Source organism: Magnolia sinica, chromosome 11 (assembly GCF_029962835.1).
Source record: "Magnolia sinica isolate HGM2019 chromosome 11, MsV1, whole genome shotgun sequence".
Classification (NCBI taxonomy): domain Eukaryota; kingdom Viridiplantae; phylum Streptophyta; class Magnoliopsida; order Magnoliales; family Magnoliaceae; genus Magnolia; species Magnolia sinica.
In genome coordinates this window covers 18,941,509-18,962,211 of record NC_080583.1, presented here as the reverse complement: position 1 = coordinate 18,962,211, position 20,703 = coordinate 18,941,509, and the positions used below count along the sequence as shown (strand labels likewise).

Genomic DNA, 20,703 nt, shown 5'->3' with positions numbered 1-20,703 from the left:
TAAGCCCAGTCAGCTCTAGAGAACACGTCGGCACATCTGCCACTATCCACAATCACTTTACAATTCTTTTATTCACACTTGGCATAAGTGTAAAAGATCATGTTATTACACCAATAATTATTTTCTTTAACTTGGGCAAATGTGCATCTAACAATTGGGAGTGTCGGGGTCTCTTGCACATCAAACTTCTCATCACTAGCACCAATGTCAGGTTTATGGTCCTTTTCATCGCATTCGCTGTGGTCATCCTCACCTGCTTCATCTATCATAAGAGTTTTACCTCTTTTTTTTTTGGGGCATCCTTTGTAAGGTGATCATAACTATTACAATGGTAACACTGCATGTGTTCACTTCCCTTTGAACTAGTGTTGGCTAAACCCTTACCTTTAACATATTTGTTATAGGTGGGAGCACCAGTTGGGGCCTTAGTCTAGCTCCCAAGGCTGGGTTTGGCTCCTTAAGGAGTAACCCTACCATTAGAATCCCTATCTCTAAACTGCTTCATGGTTAGTTGCACTAGGTATCACTCAAGCTCCTCTACCCTAAGGTAGGCCTCTAGTATACCAACATCATAAGGGATGGGCTCATGCCTAATGTCAACCTGAAGGCCCATCCTAAAATGAGACAAAGTCACTAAAGGATGCTCTTGATGTTATATCGCATCATATATTCCTCAACCTTGGTGATGTGATCCGTGATAGGCATTGACCCTTTCCTAAATAACTGCCTTTGGTCCAAAAAATGTTCACGGTAGGAAAACAAGAGATATTTTTCTCTAAAGACCTCATTCATTTTAACCCATAATGTAATGGGCTCATTTCCACGCTCCTCAGCCTTATGTTCTATATTGATCTAGAATAGCTTGGTTTGACCCGTTAACTTCATCTTTAATTTGTGAATCTCACTCGATGGAGATCTGACATATCATGCCACTCAAAGAAGTGATCCATTTCAACTAGCCAGTTAAGGAAATCATTCGAGTTCAAGTAGCCATCAAAGCTGGGAGCATTGACTTTGACGCTCTTCATAACCTTGTCCTTAGGGTTGTAACGATCCCGCGACTCTTTATGAGGTGTGTGGGTGCGCAGTCCTACATGATTTACTATCTAATCAAAGTTCCTATTACAGCCCCTAATGGGTTCTATTAGGAAGGGACTCTATTCAGCTGGGTCCTCATTCATTGGCTCTCTTGCCTGAGACTTGTGGTCTTCACTAGTGACGTAGACACTGATAGAGGTAGCCTCTATTTGCATGATACACTAGTTATTGACAGTCAATTGTGCAGTAGTAGTCCTATTGTGTGTCTCAAGGGCGGCGGTTATTATTATTATTTTTAAAGTCTCGAAAATCTGATCTAGGTTCATGGTGGGGAATAGACCAAAACCATGACCTATTCGCATTTGTATACACTAAACGACCCTAAGAAAAAATAACCTAGACTCTATATGGACTATATGATGAATGCAATACAAAATTAAGATTTGACACCACCTAAATGTGACTCTAAAAAAATTTAGATTTGATAATTCTCATTGTGATACTAATCTAGGCATGCAATGGGATGCTCATATATTCTAAATGCATCTAACAACTCTAGGTTCAAATGGGGAACACTAACCTACATTAGAACCTTTTTCTAATTCCAAATTTGATGTAGGATGAATGAAACTAGTATAGAATATGTATCAATTTAAGCATTAAACAGGTAAAATCAAGCTTATGCACATTATAAGTTATGAAAATTCAGATTAACCGCTTAATGGAGCTAGGCTATCACATACACGATGCATGAAAGTATCAAATATCACAAGAGTGACCCACTTTGAAGTTGGGACTTCTAATCTATCATAGGTAGGGCAACATTCACATGAAAAAACAATGGTACCATAAAAATTATATTTGGGGAAATGGGTTTATTTGAAAATAAGATTTTTAAGGAGGTTTGGGAATCAGGAATCAAGGTTTGGGGGTTTTGGAAATTAGGGACTTAGGGATTTTGGGATTTATGGTTTTAGGAAATTGGGGATTAGGGTTTTAGGTTTAAGATTGATGCTAGGATTAGAAAAAAGGTGTAGAGGATGATGGAAGGAGAAAGAAGGTATAAATAAAAAAGGAGGGGATATGGTTGTCCGTACATATATACGACCATTTGCAAGGTTGGTCAGTATGGACGCACATATGGACGTGCACGTGGGTTCGATGGATGTTTGGGTTTTAATGGGTTTAATTAGGAAAGGTAAGAAAATGGATGCGGGATGAAAGGGTTTTGGTTTTAGAGGAGTTGTAGAAAAATGAAGAAGAAGAAAAGTGAAGAGAGTTATGTACCTTGTTGTATAAGAAAAAGAGGAAGAAGTGAACTTTGGAAGAGCCCATCAACAAGCAATCTTCTAGCTCTTCAACAATCTGATTGGAATGGAGGGTTTTCACAAAGACCCTAAGGAAAGATGAAAAATGGCTTTTCTCAAAAGAGACAAGTCTTTTATTTCTTTTACTGAAAACACCATTAGGGTTGGGTGTCCCCCCCTCTTGCTTATATATATATATATATATATATATATCAAAAATACTAAAAATTATAAAATTACCATCTACTTAAGTGTTATGGCCCATAATCCAAAAAAAGCACATTGAAACACCTAAGTGTAATCTTGGTCATCTAATAAATTTTAAATAATGAAAAACATAGATAAAGCAAGATCATGGTCCAAGGGACCCAGATCTCGAAGATATAGTGGCTTGATGGTCTGATTGATAAGATCCAACGATTGAATTGACACAAAAATTAAAACCTATGACTAAAATGTCTCCTAAGCAGCCCATATGCATCATCCCAATGTGAAGTCTTCCTAATGCGCATCCAATTCATGTGGGGTCTTCAAAGTGGCTCGACGGTCCCCATCTGCAACTCATTTACAATCCAAAGAGAGGGTTGCACATATGTCAGTGGTTGCCTTCGCTTCTGGTATACTCGAGTAGGTCTTTTAATGTCCCCATCAGTGAAGTATCTGGTATTGTTTAGGTTGCCTGCTCAAATTATGATCTTCCATTACTTTCAGAATTTCTCATGCTCGTCGTGAAGGGATGCGATTGCGGATGCGTTAGCGCGTATAGGCAATGGAGGGTTCCTCGATATGAAATACTGTAGAAGAGAGGATCTCCCAAAGCTCATTAAAGGTCTCCTGACTTTGGATGTGGTGTGATTGGGTGCTATCAAGCATGTTAAAAAGCGAGTCGGGGGAATTTTTTTTTAGTCTGCTTCCTTATGTGGTCTTTTGTGTTTTTATTTTTTATTTTGTTTTTGTGCATAGGCTTTTGTGAATGGGTACATGATAGGGAGGTCTTGCACCTTTTTGTGAGAGGCCTCGCTGAATTAAGCAGTTGTATATCTTCATAGTTTTTACTATCAATAAGAGATTCAGTTGCTCTAAAAAAAAACAATATGCCTTCATAATAAAATTTAGAACAAATAAATAGTCATCTAGTTGGTCCACAAAAACCTCCTTCGAGAGACACTGAAGAAGTGTTTTTTTTTTTTTTTTTTTACCAGATCCATCTAATAAAATGGCCACATAGGCTTTGGAGACAAGTGATAAGGAAAATTGAACAATGAGAATTTTCATGACAATACTAAAATTCCTATAGTAGTCAATACCATGAAGTTAAATTTGCCCTTTAGCTACTAGTAGGCCCTTACATTGCTCAATAGATCCATCAAAACAACAATAATATGGTATTCCCATTTACAACTAACCACACGTTAAGAAGGTATCATGGCACAACTTTCCAAGCATGTTTCTTTATAGGGTTTTCATTTAAACATATATGGAAGAGCACCAACACGGGGATCCTAATACATAAGATTTTGTCTCATAGTAATGAAGTGTATTATAAAGCAATGTATGATGAATGGAGTAGAAATTTTCATAGGTGACCGATTAGAGTTTGGGAAATAATACGAGAAGAACGATGGATATGAGTACATGAATAAATGAATAGTAGATTTGGTTGTTGAGTGATAGTTTGAATGGTAGTTGGAGGTAGAGGGGATGAGTTGGATAGATTTGGTTGTTAGGTAATGGTTTCAGCAACATATTTGGATAAGTGAAATCCAAGGTAAAAGAAAACAAGAAAAACAATAAGTTTCTAATAATGATGATGTTGAAGACTATTATAGAAATTATCTTTTGAGTAGGGTTTTCCTCTTCCCTGTAAATAGTTGTGATATATACAACTTCTTTTCTCTCACATTATAAATTGTATTAGAAAACAACTCTCTCTCTCTCTCTCTCTCTCTCTCTCTCTCTCTCTCTGTCTCCCTATCTCTCTCTCTCTCTCTCTCTCAATTTCTATAAATAACTCCTATGTATATAGAATCTATTGGGGGGACCGCAGAAGCACACAAAGATGAATCTAGGATAGCAATTCAAAAGCTACAAGAGAGTCTGATTCATCCGTTCAACCACATCGTTTTGTTCAGGCGTGTGACGCACCGTGTTGTGCCTAATGATCCCTTCATCTTTGCAATATTCATAAAAATCAGTGAAAGTAAATTCACCTTCATTATCAATCCTTAAAACCTTTATTTTTCGCCCTAATATTTTTCCGTCATTGCCTTCCATTGTCTAAATGTGGTAAAAAATTTAAATTTACGTTTCATGAAGTAAACTTAAACTTTTCGGAAGTAGTCTTCAATGAATGAGACAAACCATGACGACCCTCTAACGGAAACCTTTGGCGATGGCCCCATACGTCAGAGAGCACATAATTAGTTAGTACTCCACTCCATTACATACATGTTTTCCATATTTAAAAGATAATCTAGATTGTTTACCATATATACAATACTTGCATCTATTTAAATCAGAATTCTTAAAAGTTGGAATCAAACATCGTTCAGAAAGTACCTTCATACCCCGTTCGCTCATGTGGCCCAAACGAGCATGCCACATACGTGCAAACGTAAAATCCGCAACAGTTGCTGCCGCTCCACCTACTGAAGTGCTTCCAATCAGCCTATAAAGGTTTCCGTGCCTCTGCGCTCTCATAACCATGAGTGCCCTTTTTGAAACTTTAAGGACACCATTAAGACCAGTGAACTTGCACTCTATAGCCTCAAGTGCACCGAGAGAAATCAAAATCTTCTTCATATTATGAACATGCCTGACATCAGTCAATATACATTGCATCCCATCAAAAATCTTGATGTGCACCGTACCAATAGCCACAACATTACTGGCATTGTCATTGTCCATAAAGACCTGTCCACCATCGCACTCTCTATAACTGGTGAACCAATTCCGATGAGGAGTCATGTGATATAAAGCTCTTGTGTCATGGATCCACTCGTCTCTGCAATCATCGTGCAAGTGTCCGATCATAGACAAGACAACACCTCACACGTGTTTGTCTCTTCATTGGATGTAACAATATTGGCCTGCTTGAAAGAAGCCTCTGAGTTTTCTTTCTTCGCTTTATGATTTGTACAATCCTTCTTCATGTGTCCAGTCATCCCACAGTTTCGGCACTTTAATTTTCCTTTACCCTTGCCCTTAGATATAGATCTAGGTCTCGAAGATCTTATACCATATTCCTGCCTCTCGTAAGCAGTGCATCAGAAGATGTCCCTATGCCAGTGTTTATCTTTCTCATGGCCTTCCCTTGAAGAGATGAGATAATGGTGTCCACACTTAGGGACTTATTACTAGTACACAATGAGTCCCTGAATGACTCATATGATGCAGGAAGAGAATTCAACAACATATATGTCTGATCTTCATCTTTGACCACTTCCTCCATGTCCACCAACTTGCAAATCAATTTATTAAAACTACTGATGTGGGCCTCCACATCTCCACCCTTTGTCATTCTGAAGTTGAACAACTGCAGCTTCAAGTGTATATGATTTTTAGTGAACATTTTAGCATAAAAGTCCTCTAACTTTGCCCACAAACTTGCTGCGGTTTTCTTCCTCAAGACATAGTAGAGGACCTCATCTATGAGACACAAACAGATAGAGGATAAGTCATTTTTATCAAGAGTATTCCAGTCTTCGTCACTCATAGACGGTAGTCGCTCCTTAAGTGCCCTATTTTCGCCTTGCTTAGTTAATAGGCTAATCATCTTAACCTTCTATAACTCAAAATTATTTTTCCTTGCGTACTTCTCAATATCATACTTAGTGTTTCCCATTGAGACTAATCATTCAGATTCAAGCCTGCGCCCCAACGTTACCTCTGATACCACTTGTTGGGGGACCGCGGAAGCACACATAGATGAATCTAGGATAGCAATCCAAAAACACTAGGCAAAAGGGAAAAGAACACAACGATTTAACATGGAAAAACCCTTGTGGGAAAAAGACTACGGCACAAAGCGACAGATGATCACTATGAAAGTAGAAATTACAAAGAGAGAAAGCTTACCCGATTCAAATAACCTCGAATCTCACCCTTGCTACACCTCTTTGAAACCCTAGGACAATTTAGAAACTCTTAGAATACCTCCCAATCCCTTTTACACTCATATATATAGCCTGTAAAGAATTCCAAACGAAATTGGAAACAAATCTCGCAATTTCACAGTTTTGCAAAAAATTGCGCAGAATTTGTCGATAGCATCGAAGCCCTGTCAATGGCATCGAACTAATACCTCAACTATCTAAAGACCATATGATTTTCTGAAAATTCTCGATGGCATCGAACATGCATCGATGGCATTGAAAAAGTGCCCAGTTAGTCCAGCAACCAACTGAAGAAAATATAAAAAATATTGATGAGATCGAGAACTGCTCGATGCCATCGAACAGGCTGTCAATGACATCGACAGACCCTGTATCTGATTCGATTTAAGACATCAAATACAAAAAATAAAATAAAAATCAAATAATAAGAATTTCAGATTCCTCTCATACCTAATTTTCACAGATGATTTCTATGAGTGTTATTGAAACATGGATTCCCATTTGAGTTCTTGAAACAAAGAGGTAAAAGGAAAAGGAAAACCTGGATAAAGCTTACGATATTGAAGCTTACATGCTATTTGAACTCATTCACATGTTTTCAATATTGAGGCTTACATGCAAATTGAATTAGATTTTCTTTTTGGGAAAAAATGTACAAGTTTAGACTAACATGATGGATGAACTAGGCCAGGCATGTATGCACCATGTTGGCATGTGTAGCATGTACACCAGCCTTTGTACATGCATGTGCCCTAAGCAAGACTTTATTTCTTTACAATCAGTCTCTAATTTCTGTCTCCTTTCAAAATAAGGAGAAATATATCATTTAGCCCTCATTAGCATGTTCTGAGGCATGTTTTGGTAAATATAAAAGTTAAAAAGCATGTTTTCAAAAAATTAGCATTGGTGAGGAATTTTCTTGTTAAAATCCATTATAATAATAACTAAGCTGTTTTAAATGTTTAAAACCACTCCAAATATTGTTAATATAATTAGTAAATGCCGAGTTTTGTTGGAATCTTCCGATCAAGCCGACCTAACTAAAGATGGAGAGTCGAGTAGTGGAGTTTTCAGATTGTTTGAACTATGATTAGAATTTATAAAGGCAAGAGATTAAGAAGCGAAGTAGTAGCATGGAAAGCATTGATTTAACCGCTATTCTTCATCATAGAAACCTTAGCTTTCACAATGTGTTGATGCTCTATCATGGCCTTCATTGTATTCTAGTGATGCAGCCCACCAAATGATAAATGAATCCGCTAGAATTTTGTGCCCGGTGATTTTCAAGGTGACCTACCTTTTCAGCAGCTTGCGTGCTCTACAAATGGGACTATGGGTGCACACAGTCCGGTTTGTTCCGGTTTTGGAGTGAAATCGGAACTAAACTGTTCCCAATGGTTCCAGGAAAACTAGAACTGGAACCAGACTATTTGCACCCTAGAACCGAATGGGAACGGACCATAAAATATTGGCTCAATTCCAGTCGATTCTGGATCAGTTCTATGGTTATGGACTTTTTATAATCCACCTCAATTGCATGGTTTGTTTTTATAATCCAACCCAAATATATATATATATATATATCCCAAGCTCCTCTACTGAAAGTTTTCATTGAGAGTAATCTTGTCATGGTTTATTTTCATGACCCTTTCATGTTCTCAATATGATTTAGCTGCCAATGTCTATTTGTGTTGTGATCCATTTGATTAATGGTGTAGTTTTTTATGTTAAATTTTTTATATATATATATATATATATAATATTTATTGGCCAAGGTGTTTAGTTCCAGGTTCGGTAGGTTCGGTTCTACGGTTCAGTTTACGGACCTGTTCGGTTATGCAAAACCCCAAACTGAGAACCGAATCGATCTAACCGATTCTTTGATTTGGAACCAAAATTGGAACCCAACTGGTGCACTTCGGACCGGTTCACACCGTGCAGTCTGGTCCGTTCCGGTCTGGTTTACCGGTTCTACTGGTTCAGTGTGAACCCCTAAATGGGACGTGTTGGCTGTATGCACTCAATGAACGGTAACCTTGTGGGCCATTGAGATGGATGGATGTGAATGTTCCACGTTTGTTTTATTTTTTGTTGCAGTGGTTGACAGATCACCCACAGTTCGTGTCGAATCCTCTCTACATTGGTGGTGACTCATATTGTGGCCTAACTATTCCTGTCATTGTTCATGAAATAGCAAATGGTAATCTCTCTTGATTTCAAGCTTTTTAAAAACCATTTCTTTTAACTGCAATCCACATTTACTTTGTGGGCCCCATTGTTTATGAAGCATAGCTCAAGATGATATTGAGCGGACGATCATTGCCGTATGATTAATTGAAGGCATCAAGCAGCCGGTTAAAAAGATACCGGTCAATGGTCCAAATTCAACCGATTGAAATTGGATGGTGAGGATTGTCTTACCAGTGTCATTTCTGGCTTTGCTCCATTAATGATGGGGCTTAACGACTTTGACGGTCTGGATTGGCGTGCATATGTACGAAGTGAGTTGCCAGAGTACTGTAACTGGTGGAAAACTCATAGTGGAGCTTAACCCCCCCACACCAACCTCAACACATTGATGTATATACCAATCTGGCACGTGTATGTGACAAATGAGTTGTGGATCATGTGTTAAAAACCGTGTGCATCATGAGGCCGAGGAAATCAGGCTGGTCGAGTATGAGACTCACGAGAGTCACAAGAGTTTTAACACGACGGCCTTACTCATGGCTAGAGCTGTACACAGGTTGATTCAAGTCGAGCTTGGCACAGCTCGGCTCGGTTAGGCTTAGCTAGTGGCCAACCCCAGCTTGAACTTGGCTTGGCTCAGTCCTGGAGCCTATTTAGCCAGCTCGGATCAGTTCGGTCAGCAGCTCGGGCTAATTCGAGCATGTGCAGTATTTTATCAAACACATGGAATGCATTTTAAATTTCTCATAGAATACAAAAGAGTAACAACACTTTACAGGTATTTCATCAAAAACCCGACGTGCAACGTCAAAATCAAATACTCGGCGTACAATATCAAAATCAAACAAAATTAAACACCCTACAAATATCATCAAAATCAAACACCCAATATATCTATTCTTTCCTCACCAATACTTCATTAAGTCATTTCATTAAATGCTTGGCGAGCAACATATCCATATCAAAATAATTGAGTTGCCAATCTGATTCGATTCGAGTCGGTTCAAGTTGAGGTTCGATCAAAGTAGTGTCGAGCTCAGGCAAGCTCGAACTCAACTAGAAATTTTTTCGAGCTCCAAAAACCAATTCGACTCGGTCCGAATCCAACTTTGAGGCAAGGTGAGTCGACTAACTTGACTCGTGTACAACTCTACTCTTGGTCCGTTGTGGTAGATTCACATGAGTTTCAACACAAGGTGATGGGTTCGAATAGAGATGCATTGGTGTCATGGTTATATTGCTCTTTCGACATCCAAGCCGTCCAAAAGGTTGGGACCATACTGAAAAACAGATGATGCATAAATTAAGAAAATCCACTCATCATATTGGCCACACCATAGGAAAAAAAATTGAAAGCCATTGGTAAGATCCAAATTACTCATGGCTCACCTTCTGAACGGATTGGATGTCATTCACACATGGTGCAGTGCAGATCACGAGCTAGCTGGATGATAACTTTATGGGGGCAACAAGTTGCATTTGAGACGTCCTTATATATATGGTATTGCAGGGATTGACGCTGGGCAGGAACCAATCCTGAATCTCAAGGTATTTGATTCAATGTAAAAATTTCCCTTATTCATGGCATTTGTGCATGTGGGGGCAATCCAAACCATTGAGCTTGTGGCCCCAATCATGGAAGGAACACGATCAAGGAATATCCTGAATTGGCATGAAAATAGATGGTTAAGAAATACACCAACAGTTCACAATCAATAGGAGAAAAAGCCAAAAATTGTACAGTTAAGATCCTCCAATTTGGAAGATTTTGGTGTAGCATGTCATTGATGGGGCCGGTCAGGATATCAGATCAACGGATTGGACAACACAAAGTCCCACACAAAAGAACTTCATGGGCAATAGCAAAGTTCCCTAAACACAGACGATCTAGAGGTGAGTTTAAAAAGAGTGTGTGCAATGGGGATTTTAGTTTGTACATGGTACTTTGGATTTCATTCAAATGCTCTGCAATTAAGCTTCCTTATTTATATTTCAAATTCACAAGCTTCCTAATCAAGAAAGCCTTGTTGCCCGCACTCTCTCTCATACAACACTTTCAATTTCTTTCAAAATAATTATGTCAATGTTTCTAAAGACGTATAATAAAAGACACCATCATCCAACCATTGCTGAATAAATCCAACGTTTTTCCAGTCCAATTTCTTTCACTCATCATTGTTAATATATTTCAGTTTGGCCCCATCACTTTTAACGGGTGCATACAAAACTTTGTAATACAATAAATATTCTATCTTTGCTTTTCAAATCATCCAATTGTTTCCATTCAAGCTAACCATTTGACTTGTGCTTGCTTTCATGATTCACACACGAAATAAAAACTCGGAACTCTGATAACACTTGTTGGAAAACCACACAACTTTTCTTTTTGTGTGCAAATCGATGGGATTAACAATATACAATATTTAGTAGATAAAATCATTTTTAGCACAAACAAACAAATCATCAAACATATAGGATGCAAGAGACACTGAGATTTTTTACAAAGAAAACCCTTCAATGTGAAAGAAAAATCACGAGACCTAGTGCAACGCAAATTCACTATAATAAAAATAATGGAAGTACAATCATCAAGAGACTTCTCTTGGATACCCAAACTACATCATCTAATGATGGATTATAAGTAATAATGAAAGAAAATGAATTTCTCACCGACTAGAAAATGTAGAAAATTCCTAACACAACCCTTAAAAAAGACAATTGAAGAAACCAACATTGTGAATGGATCCTTGCAAATCCGAATACGAAGATTTTGGTAATAGAAGCTTCTTAATCTTCTCTTCTACAAAACCCCTTCTTCTTTTCTCTTTTTACTATTTTTTCTCCAAGAAAGAAAACTTCCAAATATTACTCTTTAAATCTCTCTAAACAAAAAGTGCAATTTTTTATTTTTAATTCTAGTTGATTGGCCAAAAGATTAAAATACTCCTCACACACGTGGCACTAAAAATTACTTAAGTCCACACATGTGTGTCCCAGTCAACCTGAGGAGGACCCCAACCCTTTTGACAATGTGGCGGGCGTTTGACCATCATGCCTATTAAGTATATCACATGTGCGAGCTCGCATCTCTCTCTCTCTCTCTCTCTCTCTCTCTCTCTCTCTCTCTCCCCTTAATTTAAAATATTATAAAATGGAATTGCTTGCAGGGTTATTTTCTCGGAAACCCCAAGATGGATAGAGTAATAGATGAGGGCTCATTTGTACCGTACGCCCATGGGATGGGTCTTATATCGAACGAACTCTATGAGGTAATCCGTTTCCACTAAACCCTTCAAGCTTGTTTCAGTTTGATTGTGAGACCGTTCTTTGTTTTTCCATCCACGATGAGGACTACGTATCTGCATGGCCAAATGATATTGTCCCCTCTTCTTTTTGACTTATCATGTGTGGGGCCATGTTACGAAACTCACGTTGACCACCAGATAAAAGTGATATTCGTATACAAGATTGTTAACGTCGTTCACATTCGACAGGGAAACATCTATTAACGATCTGTACAAATGCACAGTTCATATCTGGACCGTTGGTCAGATACGATAGTCCCAGGATGGACCATGTCCAAAAATCTACGGGTAGGAAGCTAGCATCCACCGATTTGGAACTCTTTTTTTTTTTCTTTTTATTTTTTTAAATTTTTTATTATAAATCTTGATGGATTGGTAGAGAACAAATTTAACGGCTAGGATGCCCTATTGAGGGGATTTTTGGGCCATGATCCATCTAGTAGAAAACTCAAGTGAAGGGCGGACGTGAGAACTGCTGCGTAGCACGCCAACAATGCTAGGGAACTGAGATCCAATCTCTAGTCGCACCCATAAAATGATAAAAAGAAAGAAATATAATCTAGAAATAGAATCAAAGTATACCAAACAAACTACAACACAGAATATACGTGGAAAAACCCCAACAAGAGTAAAAAACCACGGGTGCAAACTTCCACTATGAAGAAAACGAGATTACATATAATATACTAACCTCTTCTTGATGCTCCCATGCATAGAGAAAACCCTTAGTCTTGCTTAGAAAACCCTTTTCCATACCCTAGAATAACCGTATGACCCATATTTATATTTTAGGCAACTTCCATTCTGCACCTTGCCAAAAACTGTATCAAATTTACGTAGTCCTCATCAAAGCCGCAAACGACTCTGCGTAACCTCGGCCGGTCGAGCGGACCCTCGACTGGTCGAGCACTTCGGACACCAAAAATTGCAGCTCGCTGGACTTTGAGTCTAGCGAACCCTCGACTGGTTGAGTGGGCCACTCGACTGGTCGAGCGGCCCTGTCCAGATGTGGCTCCATATTTCAACAAGAACTTGAGAAAATTGAAATTTCAAATTAACGGTGGACATCATCCGGTACACATGACAACAAAACACAGTGGGAAGAGAACTGCAATGCATGTTTGAGATAAGACTTACACCAGCACTTGGAATTGCCTTGTTCTGCATCTTCCTTCATTTGATTGATAAAGATTAATTTCTATTTTTCACCTTTTAAAAGCGTTTTTATTTTACCATACAGGCTATATGACGAGCTATTCATTGACCACTAATAACATTGTAATAATAGCTAACAATCAAATGGTTGTCCAATAAATTGGTTTTTTCTTTTCTTTTATTTTCTTTTAATATTTTTATTGTAATGAATTGCATCGTAGATAAGATGCACTACCTCATATTCTTCATATTTTGGGTCAATCCAAAACATAAGTAGGCTACACCATCGAAAGAGTTAGGATAAGATGCCAACCGTTAGTTGTCTGTGTGGTCCACTTAGTTTGTATATGCGATCCAATGTACTCTGGATTCTTCTCACCAAGATGAAAGTACTCTCTAAAAGTCATGTTATTCTGAAACTCAAGTGGATTACAAGTGAATTTAAAGGTTTTATCGGAATATTTTACATATTCTAAGGCTCACTAGAGTTTTGGACGAGTGTGATGTTTAAGATCAAGTCCTAACATGAGGTGGCCCACTTGATGGATTTGGTGGATCTCATCCACATTAAGTCGGAGAGTGACTATTCACATATGCAAATTTATCATTATTTAATTTTCAAAACGCAAGATGGGTGTAAAAAGGGGTGGGTACATATATCACTTCTAATAGATGTTGTCTTTATTTTGCTTCATCATGCCAGTCAACCAAGAAAAGTTGTAGAGGAGTTTATGCAAAGGCTAGCAATTTTAAATGTTCAGAGGATCTTGAGGCAGTAAATAAGGTAATAATGAACTTGCCTCCGGTTCTCTTGTTGTTTCTTATTGGAATGGACTGTGGACTCGATCTTTGTGATGTACAGTGCATTACAGGACTTAATTCCGTTCACATTTTGGAGCCCAAATGCCCCTTTGCATCTCCAAAGCCAAAAGATACATTGGAACACGGAAGATCTCTTAAAGAGAATTCTAGAGCGCTCCTCCTCCCAGATCCCCTTCCTACTCTTGGGTGTAGGGTACTCTCTCTCTCTCTCTCTCTCTCTCTCTCTCTCTCTCTCTCTCAATCTGTGCATATGTAGGTGTGAACCATAGCCACAAGTCCCGTTTCTAGGGAATTTCTTGAGAGATTTTCAAATTTTGGGTTTTTCCTTAGGCTATTATTGGGAAAATCTTGCTAAAATAAAAAATTTTAAATTATTTACTATAATTCATCATCATCATCATCATTGAAGCCTTCTCACAATTAATCAAGTTGGAAACATGTATGTTGTTTTGCCATTCCACTGTATCAAGGGCCATAACTTTAGTTAGACCTAAGATATGCGTGTGTTATTGATTGAGTGATGCCATTCCACTCTCAACTGTTTTATGTGGTGCAGCCCATTTAAATCATGGATTTGCCTAATTTTAGGCCCATGGCTCACCACGGAAGGGTGCATTTGATTAATGGGATATATGTCCATTGAACAGGTATCATAGTGGAGCCCATAGAGCTCAACCTTATTGGGAAGCTTCCCATGAGGTCGACCTTATAGTACCATTCCAAGTAGGACACACATAATGGATGGGTTGAATGTTTAAATCACGTCTCAGTGGGCCCTATATACGATCAGGAAGGTTTCAATGGGCGGGCATCTACTCTCAATTGTTGTATGTAGTGTGGCCCTGGATGCCTAATTTTTAGGCCTATGGCTCACCATGAAAGTGTGAAAGGTGTATATGATTAATGGGATACATGTCCATCACACATCACAGTGGGGCCTACAAAGCTCGACCTCATGGGAAGCTTGTGCCGGCGTACGCCTGCACACAATATATATATATATATATATATATATATGGGAAAAAGTACTATGCGCTCAACCTCACGATAAGCTCCCGTGAGGTCGAGCTGTGTGGGCCCCGCCGTGATGCATGTCGACCATCAACACTGTGCATTTGATGGGTCCCCTCTAAATTAAGGGATATCCCAAAAATCAGCCATATACGAAACTTAAGTGGGCCATACCATCTAAAATCATGTGAACACATGCCAAAAACATATAAAAGCACTTGGTGGGGCCCACCTGAGTTTTGAATGCTGCTGAAACTTGGTCTAAACCCTCATCCATGTGGGACACACATAATGGATGGGCTGGATTAGCAAACCACATCTTGGTTGGCCCAAAAAATGATTATGAATGTTTTAATGGTGCACGGCCCCTCCCCACTTCTGTATGTGGTGTGGCCCACACAAGCAACAGATTGACTTGATTTTTGAGACCTAGGCCCATGATGGAATGGTGCATTTGGCTGATGGGGTAGATGTTCGAAACGCATCACGGTGGGGCCCACACAGCTCGACCTCATGGGACGGTCCCATTAGCTCGAGCGCATAGTACCTTTTCCATATATATATATATATATATATATATGGAGCACTCGTGCGCACCTTTCCACACATGTCATGGTCACAGAATCTGAATGGTCCACGTGATGCATCACCCCTTGAAACTTTATGGGCCCAATTTTAAGCTCGATCCAAAACTCTAGTGGGCTATAGCAAAGAGAAATGCAAATCAAGGAAGGAAACTGTTTCCTTTTGTCATGACCCACCAGAGTTTTGTATTAGGCTGAAGGTTGGGCTTGTGAGATTTCAAGGGGTGCTGCATCACGTGGACCATTCAGATTCGGTGACCATGACACGTGTTCAAAGGTGCGCATGAGTGCTCACCTAAGAAAGTATGCAGGTGAGCACACAAACACACACACACACACATATATGAGCATGCCTCCTCTTTTTTTTTTCTTTTTTTTTTTTTAATTTTTATAATTATTTTATAACACATGCACACACACCCCCCACACACTCACGCTAGTGGGATTTCACCACCTATGGATACTCGAACCCTTGACCGGGTGTTGAAACTCCTGAGAGTCTACCATCGAAGCAAGAGTAAGGATCCTATGAGCATGCCTCTTGATTTTGATGGTCTCATTCTTCATTCTTTCCTCAGATTACTGCATTTCCATCTTAACACCCCTTTGTAAGAATTCTATAAGGTGGGCCATATTTATCAATGGTCTGGATTGTACTATGGGTTGGATAGTGTGATCGGGAATACCAATGGATCCCAATAAGTTGTGATGCATTTAAAATCACGTAAGGGGTGGTGCGCTACAACTGTATCACACACAGTATTCTAATGGGACTGGGATTACCAAATTCGTGTGGAGACTTAGGGAGAGGAGTTTCATTGGGTTTCAAATTCCTCAACCCTCTAGATTATATAAACAGGGCTGGGTCCCCAATCCTACATACAACAGAAGCTTCCATTCCCATCCGTGTGCTTCTCTAAGGGTGTAAGGTACGAAAGACTATGACATCAAGCATATAGCGATGACGTCCTAATCAGGTATGTCATATACTCAGTTTACTTGATCTATATACTTGATGCATAACACGGTCCTTTGTAATTCCACATATAGTGTACAGTTGGTATCAGAACCTACTGTGCATCAACTATGGTGGAGCTGTCGAGATTGTTGAACTTGTGCTTTAATCCTTCAGGCTTGATTTATGTTTTGATCACGGTATAACCAAACTCAGATCAAGCTATTGTTTTTCTTTTTACTCTGTACCTGTTTTTATCATCCAGCCTCCATTAGTGGCATATGTCGCTATTGTTGTCAGACTTGTGAATCCGGTATCTGAATCTTCAGAATCCTAAATCCAAGGTAACCTAATTTTGAAAGTACCACTACCAACTAGAGATGACATAAAAAAGAGGAGGGAACCCAACAACTGTTGAAAATTATAGTTAACAACTAGGACAATCGAATATTCAAAATCAAGGGGATCGGATTCCGGCTTATAGTTGGGGATAAATGTTGAGGGTCAAATATTACATATTATCCCCCATTTATATCTTGGTTTTATAAACATGATAATGCTTAATGTTCTATTTTACTCATGTTTGTGTTGCAAGGCGAATTTAAGAGCTTGGATTGAAAAAGATGCTAAAAGCATGGATTTGATGCTCAAGAATAACCAAGGCAAGGGATGGATTTTAGGAGACCAAGATTGAAGAATTCACATGCCAAATATCTAAGAAAACTAAGTAAGGAATAAAGAGAATTAAAGATTTGAAGTGAAGAAAAGGAATCCTGAAATTGTCTTCAAAAGGCATATTCTGAAACTTTGGGTCATTCTGTGAAATTACGCAGAGTGAATTCTATTTTGGAAAACTGCGTAGAGTGTAATCTATTTTAGCAAACTGCATAAATTTGATGCGGTTTCTAGAGTTTTCCAATTAGGTGTGAAAGTTAGAGTTCCACAACTATAAATAGGAATCCCTAGGATGTTCCTAGACATCTTTTAGGGTTTAAGGAGTGGAGTAAAAGGGTGGAGAAACCAATGCCCAAAGTTTTTTTATTTCTTTCTTTCCTCAGTTGTTTTCATATTTTTCTTAAGAGATTTTGGTCTAATCATATCTATGGTTGGTAAAACCTCTTACTTAGGGGTAAGAGGTGAAGCTTGTAGCGTGATGGGATGTTTCTCTTACTTTGATTCATGTTTATGTTAAACCATCTATGATTCTAATTTGATATTTAAAGAATACTTTCAATTTTTAATGGTTTATTGTGACTCAAATTACAGTAGATCTGTAATAACTTTAGGTATCTTCTTTTCCTTATTTTGAGATTGTGGAATTAGTAAATCCTGTTGTTAGCCATCGTCCCATGGGCATGGTTTGGTGATAGAATCCCTTCCAATTATCACAATTCTCCTCCATTGAGAATTAGGTCAAGGAAAGTTCAAATTTGATCTTAATTGTTATATCTCCCAATTGGATAGGATAGGACTCCAATTCCTATTTTGGTACTTGAATCAAGTAAGATGGCTCCCTGATCGCTACAAGTGGATCCTTGGCGCTCTAGTTCACTTTTGATATTTGATAAATCCTTCACAATTATTCTCTTTTATTCCATATTTAGATTTAGATCTTTTTCTAGTTCTAGTTCTTTTCAGAATACGTACAAGTTAAGTCCATGTGGATTCGACCTCGTTCTCACGAGTTATTATTATATCGTGACCCTACACTTGGGGTTGTGAATAAGTTTTTAGCGCCACTGCCAGGGACTAACGGTTGCGTTTTTCTAAGGTTAAATAGTTTTGGAATTAGTTTAAGATTAAGATTTTTTCACTTTTTATTTTTAGGTTAGGGTTTTTTCTGAATTATTTTAAAAATTAACTTAGCTTTCTATTTCTAAGTTTTCAAACTTTCATTTTCTGTTTTTAGAACTAATTAACTTTCTAATTCTAGGATAGAAATTTTCCTAATCTATTTTTAGAAACTTTCTTAGTCTGTTTTTAGAAACTAATTTCCTTTTCTTTTTCTCTTTTAGAAACTAGTTTACTTTCCTTTTTCTTTTTTAGAAACTTACTTATCTTTCTATTTTTACAAACTTTCCATTTTCTTTTCTTTTTGGAAACTAACTTATCTTTTTATTTTTAGAAACTTTCCTTTTTCTTCTTTTTATTTATTTATTTTTTATTTTTTTTAGAAACTAGGTTGCTTTCTTAGTTCTTGTTTTAGAAACTAACTTATTTTTCTTTTTCTATGTTTAGAAACTTTCCTAATTTGTTTTTAGAAACTTTTCTTTTTCATTTTTTGAAAACTAGGTTATTTTTTTTAGAAACTTTCCTAATTTATTTTTAGAAACTAACCCATCTTTCTATTTTTAAAAACTTTCTATTTCTCTTTTTAGAAACTAATTCACTTTCCTTTTTCTTTTACAGGATCCTAACATAAAAACTTCTAATTTGGTAACTTATTTCTAATTCTCTCTTTCTATTTCTAAATTTCTATTTCCCTTTTTCTTTTTAGGTTTAGGTTAGGTTCTGAAATTGAGGGTTGAGAGTGTTTCATGCCCAAGTGGGTCCGCGACAACACTCGAAGTCTCTTGAGTGAAAGAGAATTGATTGAGGGGTTATCAATCCATCACAGGATTACATACCACTCAAGATCCACAAAGTTCACCGAAGTTATGGCTACAAATCAACTTGCCAATCAACCTCCAAATCCACCCCAACCTAGGGTGAAGGAAATCCAGGATGAGAACGAGGTGTATCGAGCACCCCCACCTCGTACTTTACGAGATTATTTGTAACCGGCGAGGGTGAGCATCCCTTCCTGCATGGTTTTTTCAGAAATATATAGGAAACATATATATCAAGCCAGGAGTGATCCAACACCTTCCAAAGTTCCTTGGACTTGAATATGAGAATCCATATTTATACTTGAAAGAGTATGATGAGATCATAACTACTTTATACTTTCCTAATGTGTCTGAGGACACAATCTGGCTGAAACTCTTCCCTTCCCTGAAAGAAAATGTTAAGACGTGGTTACATTCACTACGTTCACAATCTATTGGTAAATGGAATGACATGACAAGGGAGTTCATAAAGAAATTCTTCCCATATCATAAAACAAACGTCATCAGAAATTCAATCATGAACTTCTCCCAAAGGGAAGATGAAACATTCTTCCAATGTTGTGAGCGGTTCAAGGATCTTATCAGTTCATGCCCATAACACGGTTTTGAAATGTAGCGCATAACAAATTTCTTCCATGAAAGACTGAGATCTTCCATGCACCAATTTGTCGAGACAATGTGCAATGGGGAATTCTTGAACAAAGATGTTGATGAAGTGTGGGATAACTTTGATAAACTTATTGAAACCACATAATCATGAGACATCTCCCTAAGAACGAGCATCAAGTCTAAGCTTACTCAATCAAAGTAGAGAGGTGGAATATATCTTTTAAAAGAGGAAGATGATATCAATGCTAAAGTGGCCAGTCTCACAAGGAAACTCAAAGCTATGGAACTTAGGAAGGATGAGGATAAGGAAGTTGTCTGCGGTATTTGTGCTTGTAACATTCATACAACTGAAATTTTTTCAACAATACCTGCATTTTAAGAAATATTAAATGAACAATCGAATGCCGTAAACAACTACCAAAGGCCTTTCAAGGGACTCACTTCGAACACATATAACTCCAGCTGGAGAAATCATCCGAATTTCAGTTTGAGGAATTGACAATTTGTTACACCTCAAGGAATCTCTAATCAATTCTTAAATCAAGGAAAACCTTAAGAGGAATTGGTTCAAAATCCTCAAGAGCTCATCCAGAAAAGTGCTCTTCAAGCCTTATAAGAACTCACAAAGGCTATAAAAAAGATAGACTCACACATTATAGTTATGGAGAAATGGATGCTTCCAGCCCAACCTATCCCCAATCCTAAACCACAATACAGAGTTAGTGAACCAAACTCTTTAAATATAATGAAACAAGCTAAGTCTATCACCACTCTTAAGAGTGGGAAGATAATTGACAAATCTATTCTAGTAAGGGCTGAGAAGCCTAAGGACCCAGATGTAGATGAGACTGATAGACCTAGCAATGCTCTACATGGGGTAGAATCGGAACTTCAAAGCAAACTGATTGCTCCATTTCCCCAATAGTTGATAGCACCAAAATCTCTCTCTAACTCTTAGGATATTCTAGAAGTGCTTAAGTGAAGGTCAACATTTCTCTACTAA

The 20,703-nt window shown here is 38.0% G+C and overlaps 1 protein-coding gene across 1 annotated transcript in view; it reads left to right on the top strand.

The window, feature by feature from the left end:
* The window catches only part of LOC131218044 (serine carboxypeptidase-like 18), an 89,213-nt gene that overhangs the window by 52,485 nt on the left and 16,025 nt on the right, over nucleotides 1-20,703 (top strand). Inside the window, exons 5-9 of the mRNA XM_058212726.1 lie at nucleotides 8,558-8,660; nucleotides 10,161-10,198; nucleotides 11,818-11,919; nucleotides 13,814-13,894; nucleotides 13,973-14,125. Coding sequence (XP_058068709.1) covers nucleotides 8,558-8,660; nucleotides 10,161-10,198; nucleotides 11,818-11,919; nucleotides 13,814-13,894; nucleotides 13,973-14,125 — 477 coding nt within the window. The remainder of the gene's footprint in view (nucleotides 1-8,557; nucleotides 8,661-10,160; nucleotides 10,199-11,817; nucleotides 11,920-13,813; nucleotides 13,895-13,972; nucleotides 14,126-20,703) is intronic.